The following is a 21,564-nucleotide window of genomic DNA, read 5'->3' as shown; positions in this document are numbered from 1 at the left end:
AGCTAACAGAGAGATATAATGCTTTTAACCAAGTTGCATTCTGGGAAGTGAATCCATTGTTTTCGTGGCCGGGACCCATAATGAGGTTTTGTGTATTAATCTGCAGCAGATGGTTGGAAGTTGAATTAAACTTATTTATTGATGCATCATATTTACAATTGAAGACATTACACTTATCGTTTAACACACTTTTTCAACAACACAAATGCACAATTTACACCGTCAGCAGTCTTTGTCGAGTGAAATAATTTAAATAAATAGACGTTCGTCCGTCTCTTCATGACACCGAGCGTCCCTCTCTGTGGCTGCTCTGCTGGTGGTAGCTGCTGGGATCCACTGACTCGGGCCTGTTGGGAGTGGGACCCAGGTACTGTTCGAACTCGCTGCGGTCCAGGTCGTACAGCATGTCCATCTGAACCTGCTCCAGGTAGAACTCCAGGGAGGGCCCGGCCGGACTCAGCGGGCCCCCGTAGACCCGGGACTCCCCCTGCTCGGCGTGGGGCACTGCGGGGAAGCCGTACTGCACGTGACCCTGCTGACCTCCGAAGTACAGCTGGTGCTCTGCAGGGTAAGCGGCCGGATTAGAGTATGACACGGGCTTATTGGAGAAAGCTTCTGCTGCTGCTGCTGAGTCCGGGTAAACCAGCGTGTTCTGGTAGCTGCTGTACAGAGGGGTGGTGAAGTTAGCTGGGTAAGCGGGCGAGCTTGGGAAGTGCGGCTGCTGGTTCTGGAGCAGGTAGGCGAGGTTGTAGGGCACCGCGAGGCCTGGGCTGCACAGCGTGGGCATGGTGGCCTCAGCCGTCTGCAGCTTGGAGTTCTTCTTCAGCTGCTTCCTCCGGCGCGGCCTGTACTTGTAGTTGGGATAATCGACGGTGTGCTGGACCCTCAGCCGCTCGGCCTCCTGCATGTAGGGACGCTTCTCAGCCAGGGACATGGCCTTCCAGGTCTTTCCTGCAAGGACACAGTGGAGTTAGTGATCTGTTTATTATCTACTGACTAATAACAGCTAGTAAGAAGTTAAATGTGACGTTTAAGATCATTTCTAGGCTGAAGATCTACCAACATTAAATTGGCTTACCTCTCAGAAGAACTCAAAAAGCAGCTTCTCACATCAATCACATTTTTTCAGGTTATAAATCGAAGTCTTACCGAGTATTTTGCTGAGGTCCGTGTTCTCCAGGTCTGGGTTGAGCTGCGCCAGCCGCCTGCGCTCCTCTTTGGTCCAAATGATGAAGGCGTTCAGCGGCCTCCTCACCCTCATCTGCGCGGAGGAAGACTTGGCCTCGGGGCTGTGGCAGCTGGAGTCCGAGTTCACGGACACCGGGCTGGGGGGCCCCGAGCTCGGGGAGCGCACCTCGCCCATCTGCTCCACGTCTGCGGAGCCGGAGTCGTCGCTCTCGAACATGGAGCTCTTTGCGCAGCGCTGGAAGGCAGCGGGGTTTTGGCTGAGACGCATAGTGGTGATGATGTCTTGGCTGCAGGCCGCTGTCATCGTACCTTACTGGGATGCACGGGCCCGGATATATGCTGCAGCTCCACCAATAGGAGGCCAGGAGGAGTGGATTTTAGGTGTGAATTCCAGGTGTCTCCTCGGAGCGGCGATAGGCCCCAAGTGACGCCCCAGCCCACGATCCCACGAAACTTCAGATGGGAGTTGAGAGTCTGTAATAAACCACAACTACAGACTCTTATGTCATTTTAAACAATCAACAAGTAATTGAATCTCCTGATTGAGAGTCAGACTTCATGGCACCAGATTTACGCATTTAGGGATCTGAATAAACAAGAAGTCAGAGGAACTGTCTTCTTTTTGATCAAACTTTTAACAAACAAAGTTATATTCAATGTTTTACTATATTATATAAATCCAGAGTAGTCTTATGGATGTAAAATCTGGAATCATACATGTTTTATAACTGTATCTGTGCTCTTTAGCTGTTTATTCTTCAAATTGAATGTTAATTATCTTGAATTAAATTAAATTGTTTCTTGATGTTTGCTTTCTAACTGTTTTCCTATAGTTTGCCTTCAATTTCTTTTTCATTTTAAACTCGTAAAGCACCGTGTACTAACTGTGTTGTGAAAGGTACCATATTAATGTACATTTATTATTATTTTGTATCATTATTTACTTGTTAGATCATGTTTTATCTTGTCTAAATTACCAAATACCAAATGAAGTTTGTATTTTGAGCAATCAGTCTCCAGGTTCCTGACACGTGGGACTTTCATTGAGGAGAATAAAGTACGAGTTAGATGTTTCATCCTCTTAAAGCATAAATAAGCATATTAGGAATAAATCCGATCAGAGAGAAGGAATCTAATCAATAGCCCCTGATAGGCAGGTATTGATAGGTGAATATCAAAGTTTTCTGTGACAACGCTGGTTAGTAATTACATTGTGGCTCTCGGCTCTTATCGGCCGTCCTCTGTCTCTATCAGAGTTCACTTTACACGACTGAAACAAACATGATCAAGGCGCGTTTATTACACGATTACCGCGCACAAATATTTGGCCAACACACAAAAAAAACTGATAGGTGAGGGGCGTGATCGCTTCATCCTCAGCACATCACAGAGAAGGAGAGAGAAAGAGACTCGTTAGCTGTGCTGGAGTTATTACTCTGAAGAAGAAGAAGGAGAAATAACAGTGTCTCCCTGCAGCAGAGGTCCCGGATCAAAGTGTATTCAAATGAGGTTCAGACTCACAGAAACTAATAGAGGATGACTGTTGGCACTTTGATCCCCTCTCTCAGGCTAACATGCACCATTTCATTCTGACAGTTCGTGTGCTATTTATAATCAGTGCAGCACAAAGAAAAACTTAAAAGATTAAACCAAAGAGTCTATTATAATTTATACAGAAAAAAACGTGGAATTAGTAATTTGCAAATCCTCCAAAAACAAAGTTATTTGGAATTAATGCTGCACAAATGAAAACAGAAAACTCAATATTCGAGAATCAAGTCTTTATTGTCATGTTTACTTTGAAAAACCCTCGAAATGCTCACTTTGCTAGTACTCGAAACATGAATACACACAGGAATAAGATTAAACACAGCAATATACAGCCTAACATGGATACGTTTCAGTTTTCAACAGTTCATGGGTTATTTAATATTAGTGGAGCTTATAGAAAACTTTTTTAATTAAAGATTGAGAGGTGTTTTTAGTCATATATGCTCTTACTTTGCCATTACTCATTGGCTAGTCCTCAATTGACACAACATAATATAAATATAAAAATAGATGAAGCTCACAGAATCATGAAAAATCAAATCATGATGAACACATTTATTCAACACTCATATTTACTGTGTATTTATTACCAAACAGTGCAGTAACATCGTCACAGAAACACCACAGTTTAACGTGCAGTCTCATAACACATGAATATTGACCCGTAATGACATCAGGGTAATTGTAAAAGTTGTGTATCCACTCTGCAGAAACTCCTGAGGCGTGTGATCCCTCCTGAATGTGACAGGACGCAGTTACAGGTGCTCGCTTCCTCTCTATGGTTTCAATGAATATTTGTCCTTAGGCCCTGATGACTAAACACCGTGTGAACAATGGATGTCATTACGCAGACGGCGGCGACGTTAAATCTGCAATATACACGGACCGGAGCGGTGCCTCGGTGATTTACCCGCACCTGCACAGCTTTGTCCCCGGCAGAAGAGTCACTTATGCGGCCTCTTCCCATTGTAAACACCCGGTGTGCAGGGTGGTGAAGTTTGGAGCAGAGTTGCGTTTACGCACGAGGGAAATCAGTGTTTAAAGTTTAATTTCACAACTTTTGAAGTATCAGAAAGTTGCAGTACACCGGTTGAAACATGTGTGTTTGATTAAAGTCTGCAGGAATGTTCTTTTTCTGCAGCATTTCTGTACTTTGACCCGGCGGAGTGTTGAGTACATCACGCAGCCTTGATGGAGCGTGATCTTAATCAAGACTGTGGCAGATTCAATAAGAGAAGCGATTAAACGCGTGTTCTTTAAACTGAGCTTTGATTTAAACCCTCCGGCCTCGCTGGGGACTGATAAACCGACGTGTGGCTTTGAAGGGGAGTTAATTAAAAATCAAAGGAAATCAATAAATCCAGCCTCGTTAGTATCTTTATTTCTATATTGGAAATTATCCTAAATGAACCATCGCTGTCTGGGTTTGTGTGAGCGGTGGGTGTGGGGGGGTTGAGTCCCTCTTTTTTCGCAGGTTGTCAGAATTAGAGGTTGAATCCACATCCCGGTGTTAAACCTTGACGCACGCTCCAATGCGCTGTGACAAGCGCTAATGGATTTAATCAATTAGCCTGAAGGACACAGCGTGAATACAATAACGTTAGTTTCGACAGAGCCTCTCTGGGAGTTGAGTAAATAATAGACAGTGTTTTTAATTCTCATATCTGGACCGAAAGTTTGGACGTTTGGTTCATTTTGTGTCTTAAATCACCAGCAGGATGTTTATAAAGTTTTATTTTGGCTGTGATTGGTCCTTTATTCAGTTCCTCTTAATGAATCCTAATCTGTGAGAGGACAGTAGGGTATCATAGCATTGTCCCATCGCCAAACAAGCAGAGTGCTGCACCTGAATGGCCACTATGCTTTTCTGAATAGGGATTGTTCTCTGCAGCTTTGTGATCACAATGTGCCATTGTATTGGACAGAACTCATATATATGGACACTCCTCTCCTCCTGCGCTGAGGATCATTGACGGTGGAGCTGGGCACAGGTAGAGCTGTGGACCTGCAGGACGACAGACATGTCATCCTCGTGCTGGGACGACTTGGGCCCTCTTGGATCCCTGGCTGCTCTGGATGACGTCTGGGTTGAACGTTGGCTGGATTCCGAGCTCCTCACATGCTGGAAGTTCTACCTGAGATTGGATTTCAAGGTGTTGCTTTCATGGAGCTCCTTCTCCCTGAGATGACGCCCCACGCTTCACCTCAGTCGTTTACGGATCTTATATTTGGATGTTTGGTGCATGGACTTTCCGTGAGGGAGCTGCAGGAGTGTACAGGCAGGAGGTCGGCGTCTTCTTGACCTCTGATAATGAAGCACTGTATGCCAACCTGCCACCGGCGCCATCCCACCGACTTTCCTTACAGTGGCTCATTCATAAAGAGCTGCATTGTTTCATGGCTGGAAGGTGTGAGGGGGATATAACAGTGTTGTGTCAGGTGACCGTGATCTTCGCAGCGAGGGACTGTATTGCATTGTGCTGTATTGTATGGGCACAGCAGGCCAGCATCAAGATATACTCTGTCATCACTCAGACACCATTCTATGCAGTGGTCTGCGACCCCCACCCTCCTTCTTAATCACATGTTTGAGCAGATATAGGCCGAGGCTCGACGGGTCCAGGGTGCTAGCCTCCACACTCCCCGTGTAAACAGCGCCCTGCCCGGCCCTCACCTACGTCAGGCCAGCTGAGAGGATTACATGCCCCCTGGAGTAGACAGGCTTAATGTGGCCTCATTAGCGGAACACAATGACGCCCCCACCTCTGAATGCAGATAACAGGGCCCCGGCTCAGCCAGACTTCAAACACAGCTCAACACTCAAGACTCACGCAGGCCCACAGGTGGTGCAACGTGCAGGGTGCAGCAAAAAGACACGAGGCGGAAGGTCTCACATCTGCAGTGGTTCTGTTCTTGTTACGTCACTTATAAAACAGACAGTTACTGTCAGCTGCACATTTTGATAATCGATCGATCGGATAATCAGTCAATCAAAAATGATTAACGCGTCTTATTTCCTGCTTCATACAAATGAGAGGATTGCCTGCTTTTCCTTATTTTTATAATTATATTTATAGTAAGTTTTAATTTATATTTTTAGTCACATAGAAATAACAAACAGCTGTTTTGGGTGCTACACGTCCGTCAGTCAATCCATTCTCTCAGTTTTCATCATTAGTCTTTGTCCTTAATTCACAGCTTTCCTCATTGTAAAAAAGAATATCTGCATCTTTGGAATTTTACAGAGATAAAACAAGCTATTATATATGACCTTTGACCTTTGGTTTGTCTTTTACATGAGGTAAAATATGACACGAGTTCATCAAAATACAACAGAGAATGTGAGAATGTGAAAGATAAAGTCATGAAAATAATGTAAAATAAGATGTAAAATAAATATATGGTATATACATTATAGACATAACATAATAGATAAAACATGGCATGAAATGTTTAATTAATTAGGGTGAGAAAAGGGATTACTAAATTAAATAATTTAAAGTTACTAATTTTAATGTTTGTTATTACATTTAATGATTTGAGGGTTTTTAGAAAGATGGAAAATTAATCGCTCTTTCAACGTGTGTGATTGACAGTTTTAACTATCAATGAGATCAACTGATGTGTATTTATTAAAATTAAAATATGATTTTGCCTGGAATCTTATTAATACTGTGTCATATGCAGCTCAGTGTTTTTAATCATTTCTTTACCTGTCACTTCCCTGGTCTGAACTGCAGTTGTAAATTAACCTGCTGGAGGAAACTGGCACATCTGCAGAACTGTTGATTAAATGTTCTTTGTGCTCAGAAGTGAAGGAAATGAAATGAGTGGCGAGAGCAAATCACTTCTTCCACCACGCTCTGTGTCACGGTCTAATTCTATCTCAGCTGTCTGATGAGGTAAAGCTCCGCTCCAGCTGGAAAACAGCAGCTCTTCTTTGTGGAGAAGGAATTGTATTCTACGCCGGCCGCTGATAAGAGTCTTATCTGAGGAACTGAATAAGTCTGTCACATCTTTTATTGTCCAGGCAGCCGAGCTTTTGCAACAGAAACTTTTCTTACATTAGTCTTTCTGGTGGCGAGTCGTCATGCGTGAGTCTGACCTTGATCCCAGACCTGGGCCACACGTCTCTCCTCGGCAGACAGGGGAGAACGAGGGCCAGCGTTTAGCTGTAATTAGCCCTAATTATTAACTGGAACTAGACTGAGACCTGTGAGACTCCATGATATCCGTGTCTGTCTTAAACGGCTCATTCAAGGCAGCAGATAACCAGAACAACCAGGCCTGTTCAGCTCCAGCAGCAGCAGCAGCCTGAATGTTTAATTAAATAGTGTGAACTGGTTAGACCCAGACATTAGATTATTTGCAGCAGAAAACCTGAGATAAAATTCCAGCCCAAAACAGCCAAAGTGAATGACTGTGTTCCAGACAGGAGCTGCTTCTTGATTCAATTTCTTTTGATTCTTTTTATGCAAACTGTCTCTGTGGACCACAAAGAGCCGTCCTATGTGCCTCTCCCTCCGCAGACACGCTCTCTCTCTCTCTTCTGCTCGTCTGAGGCCTGATACAAATTCAAAAGGATCTGCTGCTTTGAAGATAAGCCCCGTAGTTCTGCCATAAACAATGATTGTGCTGTTTCTTTCCTGTGGCGTGATTTATTTAAAGTATTATGCTGTAAGGATTTGGGCTTGTTTTCCTGGCAGGGACGTGTATGTATCCACCTCTTGTGTAGTTTATTAGATACTTGAGAATCAGGAAAACGTTCAGGGAACCTCCAGCAAAGTCATCAAAGCGTGACCTTTGACACGGCGGCAGAATATTATGAAAATTGGCAAACGCTCCAAGAAATGAACCTTTTAAATTCAGTTTTGGATGAAGAACTTATTTATTTTAAACTCATTATATTTAGCTCACAAGCTTATTCCTGTCACGTCTCTTTTAATTTGTGCTAAACATGGGGACTTTGTATAGAAACACAATGCTCGTGGTCTCGCACAGACACACACACACACGCGCACACACAAACATATGCTTCCTATGATAAAATGTTTTTATACCAGCACAAATTCTATGGCAGCGTTGCTTAAGACAATATCAGCGTAAAATACCAAGTTATTTATAGCGAGTGTGCCATTTGGACTTCACAAAATAAACACGGCCATGATGGAGAGTTCAGATACAGGCGGGGGGGCATAATCCAGGCAAAAAACACACACCAACATATTCTGATGCAGGGAAGGTGTAAATCCAAGTGTTGAGTGTTATATCGCAAAAAAATCTCAATGAGATTCTGTATTTCACCAGCCTGTCTCTGATTTAATATATTTATACTCAGTGATCGTGTGAATATTGTGAGTATCATTAACAACACATTAGGAATAAGTGTTTCTTCTGTGTGATATCATTCAATATCAAAGCAGCAACATTTCCTCATGTCAATTTATGTCTCCTAAAGCATAACCGGGTGAAGTTTGTATATATGTGTTTGCCTGTGATTGTGTTCCGAGAGGAGGGGGAGAGGGATCTTTTGAACGTCCACACCAGGATACAGCTGCCTATGACTAATTTCAAACTCCCCTTCTCGGGCCTAGGCAACTCATTTCGCAAGTAACACACATCACCAGGCATCTGTTTCCTGTTTTCATTCTTTGAGTTATCTTATTTTCCTTATTTCCCCCTCACCTGTTACAGTTCACGTTCCTTCCATCATGCAGCACGGGCCCCGGGTCATGCTACGACACGGGGTTGTCAGATGTCGGCCACTCGAATAATGCTTGTGAATGTTGGATCAAACATATATTAGATATATTGTACAAAGAACTTAAAACACTAAAATGAAATCCAATCCAAACACTTGTATATTGGGAAATGCAGTTCAAGATAAAGTTTAATGACAACACTTTAAACACAGAATGCTGATTTTCCATGTTTTTAAATATAAAATGGAAACAAATCATATACTTCACATGTTTTTTAATATGCAAAACTCAGATTTTAATGTACAACTTTGACCCTCACACCTATGAACTGTAATATTTAAGCAGCTTCTCATCAGTGGGTTTCAGTATCTTCTTCTCCGTCATGTTAACGACCCAGCCGGGAGCGAGGCCAAAGAAGATCTGTCGTACATCCTTCCTCATGGAGAGCATGTGATACAGTTCATCCTTTGAAATGTCTGGCAAAATATATCCATACTTCTGGGCCAGGGCTAACCGGGCCTGATGGATTTTCTCCGGGTCCGCCATGTAACCACGGTTCTCAGCATTCATGTAGTACGGGACCATTTCCTGTCCCGGCAACATTCGCTTTGGAATAGGCTGCCCACGCAAGAAGAACGGCACCGGCTTGATGAGGATGCCTGTAAAAGGGAAAATATATATCAAGCGTTTGTTTAAAAAATGCAACAAGATGAGTGAGTTCACAAGACGGATCCTTCATTAATTACCGAGACTAATAGGGTCGTAGAAACTGGTCGTGATGACGCCTCCGTTCCTCTCGATGGCAGCGATGGCTCCTTCAGAAGCTCTCTGAACCTCAATGTGGATTTTTGCAGCAAACTTACTGGCACCCTAGAACACAACAAACACATGTGAGGTGAACTTGTGGTAGAGCATGGTAAAAAAAGACAGGGGTCAACAACCACAGCTTGATCTGTGGCCGTCACAGGGACAATGCTGTCGTGTGGCGCCACCTTCTGGCCCAAGATGTTCAGAAGACCCTACAGTTACCTGTTCTATCTGTGTTTCTTTTGTCTAAACCAAAAAGCACTTTAACAGCTTTGAGAGATTAGAGTAGAGGTTTTGAGATGTTTTGATACTTTGCTCCAATCATGCAGCCTTTACCTCATCAACAAGCTGGACTCCATAGTCCCTCTTCAGAGGCTGTATCGTCACGCCTCGGCCGTTGACCAGCTGTGTCAGGTCTATGGGCTGGGTCGTGTCCACTCGTCCCAAATCAATCAGGTACTGCAGACGTCTCAGAGACAGAGGCTGGTACTGAGGACGGCGACTGAAGAAGAAGACAAACGTGTTGTAATTAGATGAGCTGAGTTTGTACTGCAGCAAACAATTTGTAAAACCTATCAGGAATATATGACAGCTTAATTTCATGAAGGGATTCAAAAGAACTTCAATGAAAGAAAGAAACAAAACAACATCTTCTTTCATATACTTCCAGTGATGCAGTACTGAACTACAGCACTTTGCTGCATGACTTTATCTCGTTTACCTACAGGCAGTTAACCCGACTCAGAGAAATAACAAAATTTGAGACTGTAAATTAGCAAATGCTGTGGTACTTCCTGAGATTTAGAAAATAGCATAAAATGAGAAAAATAATGGAGAACACTATCCAAATAGACAAGCTATAATATAAAGCTTAGAAAGATCCAGTGTGCTAATAAGCAAGAAATATCAGCAGCATATGCATTCATGCAGAAATATAGTTTATATTGTATTAATGTGAATTAGAAACAGGGTATGAACTTAACCTGTCCTCTTTTTGTCTAACAGGTCACTTAGGGGAATATAACTTTTTATTACTGCTCCACAAACACAGGTTTGTTTAGCACTTGTCTGGTTGTTGCTGACAGATGCATCATGACAGTTACCAGGAGTTAGGTCTGAAGTTTATTTAAGTGGGTTTTACGGTTGCTTCCTCATCAGCTCAGAGCGATGACATGTGTCATTTTGGACAATGCACGTCTAGGATAAGATATTTGATGTTATAACATGAACTGCGCCTGATTCCTGATGATTCAAAACGTTGGATGCATATAATCACGTGAAGCCTTCACATATCTGACAGCACTTTAGATATTAATTTGTTTAACTGGTAATAACATTGAACCCAATCAGACGTCACTGGTAGAGGTGTGGCAGCCGGTGTGTTTACCTGTGTCCTTCATTGAAGCCATATTTGGGGATCACCAGGTAGAAGGGGGTCTGTCCCCCCTCGAAGCCCAGCCGGGGCCGGTTCCCTCTCTGCCGCTCTCCCTTGTGTCCTCTGCCGCTCCTGTTGCCTCCATGCTGTCCTCTGCCCCTGCGTCTGTCCTGCAACCCACAACACGAGCGGGTTGTTTTTAACCATTCACTGGGGGACACATGCTAACAGGCGATGCTAGCAGTAGCATGCATGCTAAAGACAATCAAAACACAGGTGGGAACGTAAAGCTTTACCTCCTTTTTGGATCCAGGCTCAGGCCGCAGGTTCGCCAGACTGATCCGCGGTAAGGTTTGTAAAACACCTAAAGCTTTGGCTCCGGGTAGTTTAGGGACAGACATGTCTGTGCTGCTCACATGTCAGTGATGCTAATGCAAGGACACCGGGGTCACGTGACAGAGGGGAGCGGAAGTACTTGTTGTCCGCAAGGCGACCTTTTCAAAACAAGAGCATACACTCCAAATCAACTGTGGAGTGTTTTTGTTCGGATTTATTTGACTTTTGTTGAGTTTCATTAAATATTAGTGTTATAAAAGAAGAACATCAAATAAAATTACTTTATGGGTAAACTCAACACACAGAGAATTCACACCTAAATAGGAAAAAACACTTGAACAAAACGTAATCAATCTGACAAGACACATAAGCAGACAAAATAAAGAAATGCCACCGGATGTGTTTCTAGGGGACCCAAAAGAGTGATGAGCTTGGCTGTTGTTCAGTCTGCTACCTGTCAGTGATGGGTAAACTTCTCAAAGCATCGGACTACAGCCAGGTTCATCACTTTTTTGTGTCCCCTGGAAACATTTCCGGTGTCATTATCGCTATTTGTGGTACGTTGAGCTCTCTCGGCCACCGTAGTTAACAGACCCAATGTAATATACTTAGATGCTAAAATGCGTACTAAAGTTAAAGAGTCTAATGCTTACGTTTAATATTTATTGTTGTTGTTGTTAAATACTCGTATTGATGTATAATCTCATTGTTTTGCGCTCTGCTGTCATCGTTGGGGATTTAACTAAAGCGCACCTCATTGACAGTCCATGTCAACCAATTGCTGCCCTCGTCTCACGAACGACCTCTGGCGCCAGCCAATCAGGCAGCGCAGGGGGTGGGGCTGAGAGGTGAGTATGCTCCGCTCGTGAGTCTCGGTTCCACTGATCCACGGTGTGCTTGTGGTTCTGCACCGAACCTCCGGACGGACTCGAACCCTCAACCCTCAACCCGACCGAGCCGCAGGGAGGCCGGCAGGACTTCGACCTCCACTTCCGGGCCCCGCTCCAGCTGGTCGGTGTCTGGGTAGCGTGGGAGCGAGCGAGGCGGACCCGCGGTGACAGTTGTTTGGTGGAGGCTGTGGAGGTTGTGGAGGTGGAGGTGGGGGGTGTTTACGTGGTTAGCTAAGAGCGGCTAACTTCTCTCCACGCACCCGCAGCCCGCGCGCTGCATGTGCGGCAACAACATGTCAGCGCCTTTACCTGCCATCGTGCCTGCTGCCCGCAAAGCCACTGCGGCGGTGAGACCCCGCGTGCACACGTGCTTTCATTGTTTTTACACATCCCACAACAGCTGCTAGCTTCACATGCTACATGTATACCCACACACACACACACACTGCTGAACCTACCTGAGTCAAGAGCTGTGTGTGTTTCTTCTTACAGGTGATCTTTCTGCATGGCCTCGGTGATACTGGGTGAGAACTTCAACTTCTTTCCACCACAGAAATAACCTGTACCTGCCAGTGACACATGGAACAATAATGTACAGTGATTATACAATATTTATACTTTGTTTACTAGTTTCTTTGCAGATTCAGATTAACAATATTAGATATTTAGATTTCAAAGTCAAAGGGTCTTTAATAAGATGGGTAGATAGATGTAGATTATTGATCCCAAATTAGGAAATTCCTGTGTTAAATACAACATAACTCAACACACAACACCATACAAAAAAAGATAATTAAAAAATATATTAAGAGGAATTACACGGAGGATACAAATTTAGTGGATCAAATAGGAAGTAAATAAATGTGTGAAAGTAACGGTGCTGTGTAAGAAATCAGTAATTAGTTGATTTAATAATAAGCAGTGTCAGATTTAGACATAATTCAAGGAGGGAAATTCACAGCTAGCCAAGTATTTAAAATACACCCACTTAACCTTAACCAGCGGCAACACTTAAGTCAAGTTCACATTAATCAATTAGTCATATTATTCCAATAATATGATGTGAGACCAGCAGTTGATGGGCTAAATGTATTGGCATGACAGAAATAGCACAATAAATGAATGTATTATGAAATGGCCCATTGTACACGTAGAACACTTACATTTTTGCTATTTTCTTCCTCAACCAACTGTATTGAAATGGGTTTGATCTCCGTTCTGACAGGCATGGCTGGGCAGAGGCTTTCGCAGGCATCAGGATACCACATGTGAAATACATCTGTCCACATGCGTGAGTGTTGCCTCCAGCGCGGTGTCTGCAAGTCTTTGGAAAAAGTCTTTAAAGATTGTTAATTCATTGCTTTATTCAATGTTTATTGTTGACGCTGTCTTTACATTTTGTTTTGTGCATCTAACCTAAATTGTGATGTTTCTCGTCTCTGATGGTTGCAGTCCCAACATGCCTGTTTCTCTGAACATGAGAATGTCCATGCCTTCCTGGTGAGTGTCGAGGGATTAAAACATATTGGACTGTGAAGCTGTTAAATACACGTTGAGCCTCACGTTTGATTTCTCACTTACAGGTTTGATATCTACGGGTTGAGCCCCGACGCAGATGAAGATGCGAGTGGCATCAAAAGAGCATCAGAGAATGGTACGTGTTTATAATCCATTGAAACTTTGTGTACGTGTCACGGAAGTGAAGTATTTTGCTTAAAGAAGTTGTGTTTTTCACAGTTAAAGCCTTGATAGACCAAGAGGTGAAGAATGGAATTCCTTCACACAGAATTCTCCTGGGTGGTTTTTCACAGGTGAGTGTGGCATGTGCGCAGATGATGCGTTACATAACACCGTTTTCTGTTTTACTGTGATTCACCGCTTATGTGCATAATGTATTTAAATATCAAACAGATACATAAATACACTTCTCAACAAGCAGACTCGAGTATAAATGCATATCTGAAAGAGTTAGTGAGGGTTAAATCAAACCACGTGATTTAAAACTGAATTTTTATGAGTGGAATTAAAGGCCTGCTAGAAATTACATGTAAGAGCCAAACAACTGTTCAACATTTTGGGTAATATGCTTAATCCCCTTTTTTGAGTGTGAGTTAGATGAGGAGATTAAAAACCATACTCATGTCTGTCCATTAAATATGATGCTACAGCCGACATCTGGGTGGATTGCTCTGGAAACAGAGGTAAACATCTGGCCTGGCTCCGTCCTAACTTTCACAAAATCAACCTACCGGCCCCTCACAGCTCGTTAATCAACAAACTACATCTTGATTGTTTTATCTGTGCAGAAATCTTACAGCACTTCGCCTCCGCGGTGGATTATATATATGTGCGACTATTTCTTGCTTCTTTGCTGTTGCTAGACAACCAGTAGATATGATGTTGATGAGCCTGGCCAAGAAATATTTTGGCACACTCCCCCCCCGAGCAATTCCTTTTAGATTCCACCACAAGGTCAACACACGAGTTGGCAGCGTCGCTTGTGTGCAGCAACACGCACATTCAATTAAATGTGAAAGTGGACAAAACTGAAATTAGTTTTAGATGATGAAGTAATAGATTATAGCAGTCGGGTGGGGGGGGTCTTTTTATAAATACGCAGTATGAAACTAAAATCATCTCCATTCTTTGCTGTTGTGATGTTTTATACTCGTTGACACTGTTGATAATAACGATGTGGAGAGTTGTGTCATGTTGTGTTGGTTTATTTTTCCAGGGTGGAGCGTTGTCTCTCTACACGGCTCTGACGACTCAGCAGAAACTTGCAGGAGTGGTCGCACTGAGCTGCTGGCTTCCTCTGCGCAACTCCTTCCCTCAGGTGAAACAAAATAAAAGCATGATGATGCATCTGCACCTGTTTTTAAGAGGTTTATTTTCTTAAATGCAAATACTTGAGAAGCTATTTAGGTATAATACCAGAATATTAAAGTAATCCTTTCAGTGGTGTCTCTTGGCCAAATCATAATCTGTCATAATCCTAATCTCTTCTGCTCTCAGGCGTCGGCCAGCAGTGCTAACAAGGACATGCATGTGTTACAATGCCACGGAGATGCCGACCCCCTGGTCCCCTTCATGTTCGGTGCCCAGACGGCGGAGAAGATGAAAAGTCTCATCAATCCTGCCAACGTCACCTTCAAGTCGTACCGAGGACTACCTCACAGCGCCTGTCCCGAGGTGGGTGGGGGGGGAGTCCCGTCTTCACCTTGGACGTCTATTTGCATTCTGTGTTTTGTTACTTCTGGTTTTCGTCTGCGTTGTTTGTAAATTAGCAGGATTGAAATATCTCCACATCCAGGATTTTCTTTTTTCACTCTGTGTAACATTTTTTTATAGGATTTTATTTATTTCATTAACTTTTCAGAGAATAATTCTTGAATCTTGATGAGAATAATTGTGATTATTTATGATCAAAATAAATATCCAGATTCAGTGAATTCATATGTGCCATTTAACAAACGTTTCCTTCTGTATCTGTAGGAAATGGTGGATGTCAAACGGTTCATCGAGAAGCAGCTTCCTTCCATCAGCGATGAATGAACCTCGGGGAGAATCTGTACAAAGCACAACACCATCAGAGTCCTATGGAGTCCATTGTGACTCGAGGACTTAATGAACCACCGACTTATCTGTCAATAAAAACCACGCTGCTACTCATCGAGCCGGACGAGACCGGGAGCTGCTGCCCATTCGCTCGGGAGAAGCACGACTGAAACGATGCTGCTTCCTGAACCTGGAGCCACTCACGATATCTCAGTGTTACAGTAGAGTAACTTTAGTTGCCTGATTTCAACGCTATTCGCCATCGAGACAAGCCATTAACTGCAGAACACATGAACTGGAATAACTAGGGCTACACGTTATGGTTTATTACTTACTATCTTAAAATAAATGGCCTGTTGTTAAAATGTTTTAGTCAATCTTGTGTATTTTTAGTATTATTGAAGTGAGTTAGGAGATTAAGAAGCACAATGAATCATGGCATTAATCCGTCTACTCAGATCCTGGTCTTCTCATGTTTTTAATTATTGTAACTTTAACAGTTTTTGAATTTTTTTAGTGAACAATCAACTCGAGGACATGAGCTTGGCTTTCTGCCACTCGATCAGTATTTTCTAAAACACAAAACAAAACAAAACTTACGATATTACTCAGAATACTCAGTTGAACAAATCTCAAAATACATGACTTGAAAACAGCCAATATGCAAATAAAAGTGTAATATTAAATCAGCTTAATGTGCAATCCATGTATAAACATAAACATAAACCATAATAAGAGACACAGTGGTAGATTTTGTGGATGTTCACATCACATGACGGCGAAATCAACATACGATTGTGCTTTATTGAAGTTGTGAGAATTCAAATAACTATTTCACACAAAGTCATTTTTTTAAATACACAAATATATCAGTGGTCGTGGTCACGTATTCAGTTGATATCTCCCTGTTATGTTTAATTTAAATATAGTTTTGACTAATATCACAGTATTGAAACACAGACGATCTATTTTTCCGGGTTAATCAGCTCGTTGAGACGTAAAAATGTATTTTCTTTGTGAAGAGCTGAAAGCACCAACATGTGAAGTCGTTCAGTCGCACCGTTCACGTCAGACCGAAGGTGCGAGTGTAGAGGATCTTATTCCAAGGCACTTTCCTTCTTCTTCAATTACTGTTAACTACTAGCTTCTACAAGAACTGGATATGCATTAAGGCTCACAATATACCTAAATACAAATGCAGTGCTCACAGATACATGCTTTCCCTCATTAAACAAGGTAGAAAAGTGCAATACAAGCGCTAGGGAATATATAAAAATATAGATATGTTCTCAAACAAGTAGCGGACCGAGCATTAGTCCTTGTTTGTTCCGAGGGTTTTGGAAAAGCTAATCATGTGTAATAAACAGCAGTTACAGCCGGACAAAGAAGTGTTCATTTTCCTGTCTGTCTTTCTTTAAATAGCAGAACACAAAACTCCTTCGGGTGGGTGGGTGGGGTTGGGGTTGGGGAGGGGACGCATGCGCCATTTTGAAAAGCTAAGTGTGTGTGTGTGGCAGTGGAGGGTCTAGGGCTCAGGGGGGGGCTCTTCCAGGCTCTTCAGCAGATCTGTGTACTCTGTGGAGTTTATGAAGCGGGGGTACGAGTCTCTCTGCATCAGCGTGTAGATCTGCTGCTGGGCGTCGTCGAACGTGTGCGAGGTCGGCTCCAGCATGTTCCGGTTGATCACCTCCCGGACGCGAGAATCCAAACTCACCTGGAGGACACGAGGAGATGAGTGATCAATTAAATGCAAAAACTTTTATATAGAGCCAAGTAAGGAAATCAATTAGTTGATCGACAGTGTTCCTCCCTCACCTCTTTAGGGGAAAGGATGGAGATGAAGTCCTCGTATATTTGACGGACCTTCTCCTCCACCACAGTCTTGTTGGTCTCCTTCTTCAGTTCCTCACACGCGATCCAGAACATCATGTTCTCCTCGCTGAACTCCGTCCGCAGGAACTGCCTGAAGCTGCCGCGACCCGCCGCACTTTTCATCACCCTCTCAAAGGACATGGTCCAGGATCGGGCATCTTCCAGAGTGGGCTTAGGGCTTCAAACACAAGGATTCATTGTTATTTCTCCAAATGATTATGGAGTTTGGAGTTCTGAGGGAGGATTTCAAGTGTTTATCCGTTACCTTTCTTCACAGTTAGTTATTCCCTCCGTCCTACGATCAAAAGTGGATCTTTGAACTGTCTCATCTTCACTTCGAACAGTCAAACTGGAGGAAGGAACACAGTGAGAGCTTCTTGAAGATATTTAAAGTAACTCGTCAAAAAGGAGATTAGATTTTCCCACCAATTAAAAATAGCCCCAGTGCTTTAACTGTCAGATTTTCTAACTAAAAATAACTGAGTGGTTTGCAGTATCTGTATTTCACTGCATGGCCGATAATCAGTGGACACATTACAACACTACACCCTCGTGGGTCCGTGTGGGTCTCATGATCATTGAAGGGATCCATCCACCAGTTATCTAAACCCCTGATCCTCTGAAGGGCCGTGGGGGGAGCTGGGGCCTATCCCAGCTGATATGGGTACACCAGCGACAGGTCGCAAGCATATTACAGAGCCAACACGTATCAACCTAACCCCAAACTGCTTCTCTTGGACCGTGGTAGGAAGCCCGGAGTAGAAAACCCACACAGACATCGGGACAACACGCAAACTCCACAGAGAAAGACCAAAGCTGAACCGCCCACACATGGCTGACCACTGCACCACCATGCCGTCCCCGTTAAAGAGGTCAAAATGGAAAATGACATAGTTCTCTAAAAGTTTATCGCTAACCCAACACACAGACACAAGTAACCATTCACTCTCACATATTTTAATTGAGTTTCCAATTAACCCCAACCTGTCGGAAGACTGTGTGAGAAAACGTGCAAACTCCACACTGGGATTCCAACTGGGAACTTCCTTGTGAGGTGAGAGTGCCAACCAGTGGACCACAACGTGGACCACAACGTGAGCGATTGATTCTCAACACAGGGTGGCACCCCTGTGTTGAGAATCAATCGCTCACGTTGATTTCCTCTCTTCCAGCTTGGCGGAGACTTGCGTGTTCTATATGTTGTTTTGCTCCGCATTTACATGTACACAACAGCTACAGTAGATCTTGGATGATCCACTGGGAGCGTTTTGCAAATTTAGGTAAGTGTGTCAACTGTCCACCTCGTCCTGTGGGGGAACCGTCTGCGTAATTAAAATGTTCCCAACACGTCGTGTAGCAGCTGGCTGTGGCCTAATTGGCTCAGGTGAGGGTCCGCTGTGAGCCGACCCATCTGGGAATGTGGCCGTTGTAGCTGTGCAACAATTAGCCGGAATCCACGTAGACGTACAGACAAAACCTTTTACTCATCCCCGGTGGAGTGAATTAACTCCACCGCGTTCTGCACACAACAGGTTGGCTGAGCTCAGAGGACGCTCGAGTAAACGGTTGATAACTCCAAAGCAGATTACGACCCCCGAGGCCTCCGTCCACTGAGCTGGGTCACTGGACCCCTGCAAACGGTTTACCTGGGGTCATGGTTTGGGGCTGGAGGCCGAAAGGGAAGATGCATCCTCCAATGAGAGCAGGAGTGATATCGGTCTCACGTGACAACCGCAATAACAGGAAGAATTCCCACACTCCAATTTAATGCCAACATTTTCCAAAGCATACATGCAAGAGTCTAAAGTCTGCATCACTGCATCTACGCACTTGCTGCACTGATAAGCTGCAATATGCTTGTAGAAAAACAAACCTTGACTACATGCATTGATAATTGATATTGAAATATAAATTAAAACAGCAATTTGCTGTGGAAAAAATGTCCTGGAAATTGGGTCCGGAGATAATCTGGAGTTTCTCTTTAACATATTTAAAACGCAGCAGGAGATTATCCTGGTCAGACACTTTCATAGCAACAGGAAAATGTCCGGAGCGTTCAGGTGAGGGGTGGAGCCTCGGTGGATCATGCAGGAGGCGTGACATGACGTATAAGTTCCACATACATGTCTGCCCTTATCGCCAAAAGCTCTCGAATCTCGTCACCTTTCCATGTTGACATCTTATTTGTATTTTTCCAGTTTTGTGTCCCTTGCACTGACTCGCACATTTGGACCACCTGTCTCCCAGATCCGGCCCTGGCTGCATGTACGTGTGTGTGTGTGTGTGTGTGTGTGTGTGTGTGTGTGTGTGTGTGTGTGTGTGTGTGTGTGGTTACCAGGAGCAGCTACAGCAGCAGCACCAGCAGAAGCAGCAGGCGTTTGAGGCGTTGGTGGGGGTGTTTCCCATTCTGTTGCGGGCTTGGAGGACACTGGCAGCTGCTTCCTGATGAACCTGCATCTGTCTCTTTCGCATCTCCTGCCGCTCTGAGCCCATGGACTGCAACCGAGAAGACGAGAGAGAGAGAGAGAGAGAGACAGAGGGAGAGAGAGAGGGAGAGAGAGAGAGGGGGGGGCGGAGGATTCACTGGAAGATTATTACCGCATTAAGCCGGAGCATCTCGACATCACAGTCCAAGAAATCACACCAGATTAAAGATGGGACAGGAGGCCGGAGTCTTTTTGAGATCCTGTGAATTCTTATCTGCTGAGAACGTTGGAAGTCGTGTGTTGAGGAATGAAGGGTCGTGACGCGTGGGGGTCAACTTCAGCAATCAATAGTAATAAGAATAGAAAGTGTGGTGTGTAGGGGATCTGATAACTCAGAGCAAACAGCTCGAGATCATAACAAAACCACCTCTCCATCCTATCTTCATCCTCTCTCCTCCTCTCTCCTGTCTCCTCCTCTCCTCTCCATCCTCTTCTATCCATCCTCTCTCCTCCTCTCCTCTCCCTCCTCTCTCCTCCATCCTGTGTCCTCCTCTCCTGTCTCCTCCTCCTCTCCTCTCCATCCTCTCTCCAAATTTCTCCTCCTCCATCCTCTCTCCTCATCTCTCCTTCTTCTCTCTGCTCGATCCTCTGTTCTTCATCTTCTCTCCTCCAACCTCTCTTCTCCATCCCCTCTCCTCCTCTCTCCAAATTTCTCCTCCTCTCTCTTCATCCATCCTCTCTTCACCTCTCACCAAATGACTTCTCTGTCGTCCTTCCTTCCCCATCTTCTCCTCCTCTATCCTCTCTGCCAATTTATCCTCCTCTCTCCTCCTACATCCTCTCTCCTCCCTCATCTTCTCCTCCCCACTCTTCCTTTCTCATCCTCCATCCCTCTCTCTGTCTGTGAGGGATGAACAGCAATGATAGCGACAAGGCGTTACTGTTGCACCGCAGCCATCGCATCCATCAGTCGCATCCTCCGGAGGATACACACACACAGACACACACACACGCACACGCACACGCGCACACACAGTCGATTCTCCCTAAAGCAAGCAGCATGCAGCCATTTATAGACGCATAATGAAATTATTTGATCGGTAAAGCTGATAATTTGCAGCACAGGCGGATTTTTATTCTTTAAGGCCAAAAAGCAGAATATCTGTGGATCCCTACACCATTTTGAACATGAATTCATATTATTATACAGATCATATTGTGGAGGAATTGTCCAACACGAATCCTCATATTTCTGCTCGCTGGAAAAATCCAGATTAAGATGCTCCTCACTGGATCCTGAAATCATCCGCCTGATTCTCCACAAATTACGCACACACGTGAGGATTTTCTCCTTTTAAATAATGGCTTCCAGAGACCTACGTTGTCTACACAAATCACAGAAAACCGTGTACTCACTGTGTCACCATGAATGCATGAATACAGGTGATTTTTTGGCTCGATCACATCCGTCTGCCTCGACTTGACACAAACCAGTTGGTTTCTCCTGCGCGCATGCGTCCCCTGCAAATGTGAAGAGATTTTTTTTCTTCTGTTCGCCCGTGCACGAACGACCAGGACACAATGTGCACAGAGACACGCACATCAGCTCCTGCAGGACGGATGCTTCTGAGATGTCTATTTATTACTGATCTATTTGTTTGATGACGCATAATCTTTCTGCCATTTTGATCATTTCCATCCAAGTAAATTAGGCAGATATGTGTTAAATTCGTGTTTGTTTTCAACCCTATCAAAAGTATTTCCCTAAAACAGTTTTATCATAAATCCTTAAAATGTATTAATATTAAAAAACAAATGCTCATGTCACTGACGTGTCTGTTACTGTTTGGCGAAGACGT

At 43.9% G+C, this 21,564-nt stretch overlaps 4 protein-coding genes across 4 annotated transcripts; 1 reads left to right on the top strand and 3 right to left on the bottom strand.

The window, feature by feature from the left end:
- Positions 1 to 277: 277 nt before the first annotated feature.
- sox32 (SRY-box transcription factor 32) lies at positions 278 to 1,456 on the bottom strand. The gene is made up of 2 exons (XM_053412904.1): positions 1,150 to 1,456; positions 278 to 951 (listed from the first exon to the last, which is right to left on the bottom strand). The coding sequence occupies exons 1-2, from the start codon at positions 1,454 to 1,456 to the stop codon at positions 278 to 280; spliced, it is 981 nt and encodes a 326-aa protein (XP_053268879.1).
- Positions 1,457 to 8,698: 7,242 nt separating this feature from the next.
- Positions 8,699 to 11,089, bottom strand: mrpl15 (mitochondrial ribosomal protein L15). The gene is made up of 5 exons (XM_053412903.1): positions 10,920 to 11,089; positions 10,636 to 10,793; positions 9,585 to 9,750; positions 9,188 to 9,311; positions 8,699 to 9,100 (listed from the first exon to the last, which is right to left on the bottom strand). The coding sequence occupies exons 1-5, from the start codon at positions 11,022 to 11,024 to the stop codon at positions 8,763 to 8,765; spliced, it is 891 nt and encodes a 296-aa protein (XP_053268878.1). The 5' UTR covers positions 11,025 to 11,089; the 3' UTR covers positions 8,699 to 8,762.
- Positions 11,090 to 11,821: 732 nt separating this feature from the next.
- On the top strand, positions 11,822 to 16,096 carry lypla1 (lysophospholipase 1). Its single transcript, XM_053412902.1, has 9 exons — positions 11,822 to 12,196; positions 12,342 to 12,373; positions 13,075 to 13,140; positions 13,302 to 13,349; positions 13,433 to 13,503; positions 13,587 to 13,660; positions 14,584 to 14,685; positions 14,865 to 15,041; positions 15,345 to 16,096. Exons 1-9 carry the CDS (start codon positions 12,128 to 12,130, stop codon positions 15,402 to 15,404), a joined length of 699 nt encoding a protein of 232 aa, XP_053268877.1. The 5' UTR covers positions 11,822 to 12,127; the 3' UTR covers positions 15,405 to 16,096.
- An 836-nt stretch (positions 16,097 to 16,932) lies between these two features.
- On the bottom strand, positions 16,933 to 21,235 carry LOC128425928 (regulator of G-protein signaling 20). The gene is made up of 5 exons (XM_053412766.1): positions 21,122 to 21,235; positions 19,615 to 19,775; positions 17,545 to 17,628; positions 17,223 to 17,457; positions 16,933 to 17,121 (listed from the first exon to the last, which is right to left on the bottom strand). Exons 2-5 carry the CDS (start codon positions 19,770 to 19,772, stop codon positions 16,933 to 16,935), a joined length of 666 nt encoding a protein of 221 aa, XP_053268741.1. The 5' UTR covers positions 19,773 to 19,775; positions 21,122 to 21,235.
- Positions 21,236 to 21,564: the final 329 nt, after the last annotated feature.

The sequence above is a fragment of the Pleuronectes platessa genome, chromosome 20 (assembly GCF_947347685.1).
Source record: "Pleuronectes platessa chromosome 20, fPlePla1.1, whole genome shotgun sequence".
NCBI lineage: Eukaryota > Metazoa > Chordata > Actinopteri > Pleuronectiformes > Pleuronectidae > Pleuronectes > Pleuronectes platessa.
The sequence above is the reverse complement of the archived record's forward strand: the minus strand, read 5'-3'. Positions and strand labels throughout refer to the sequence as shown.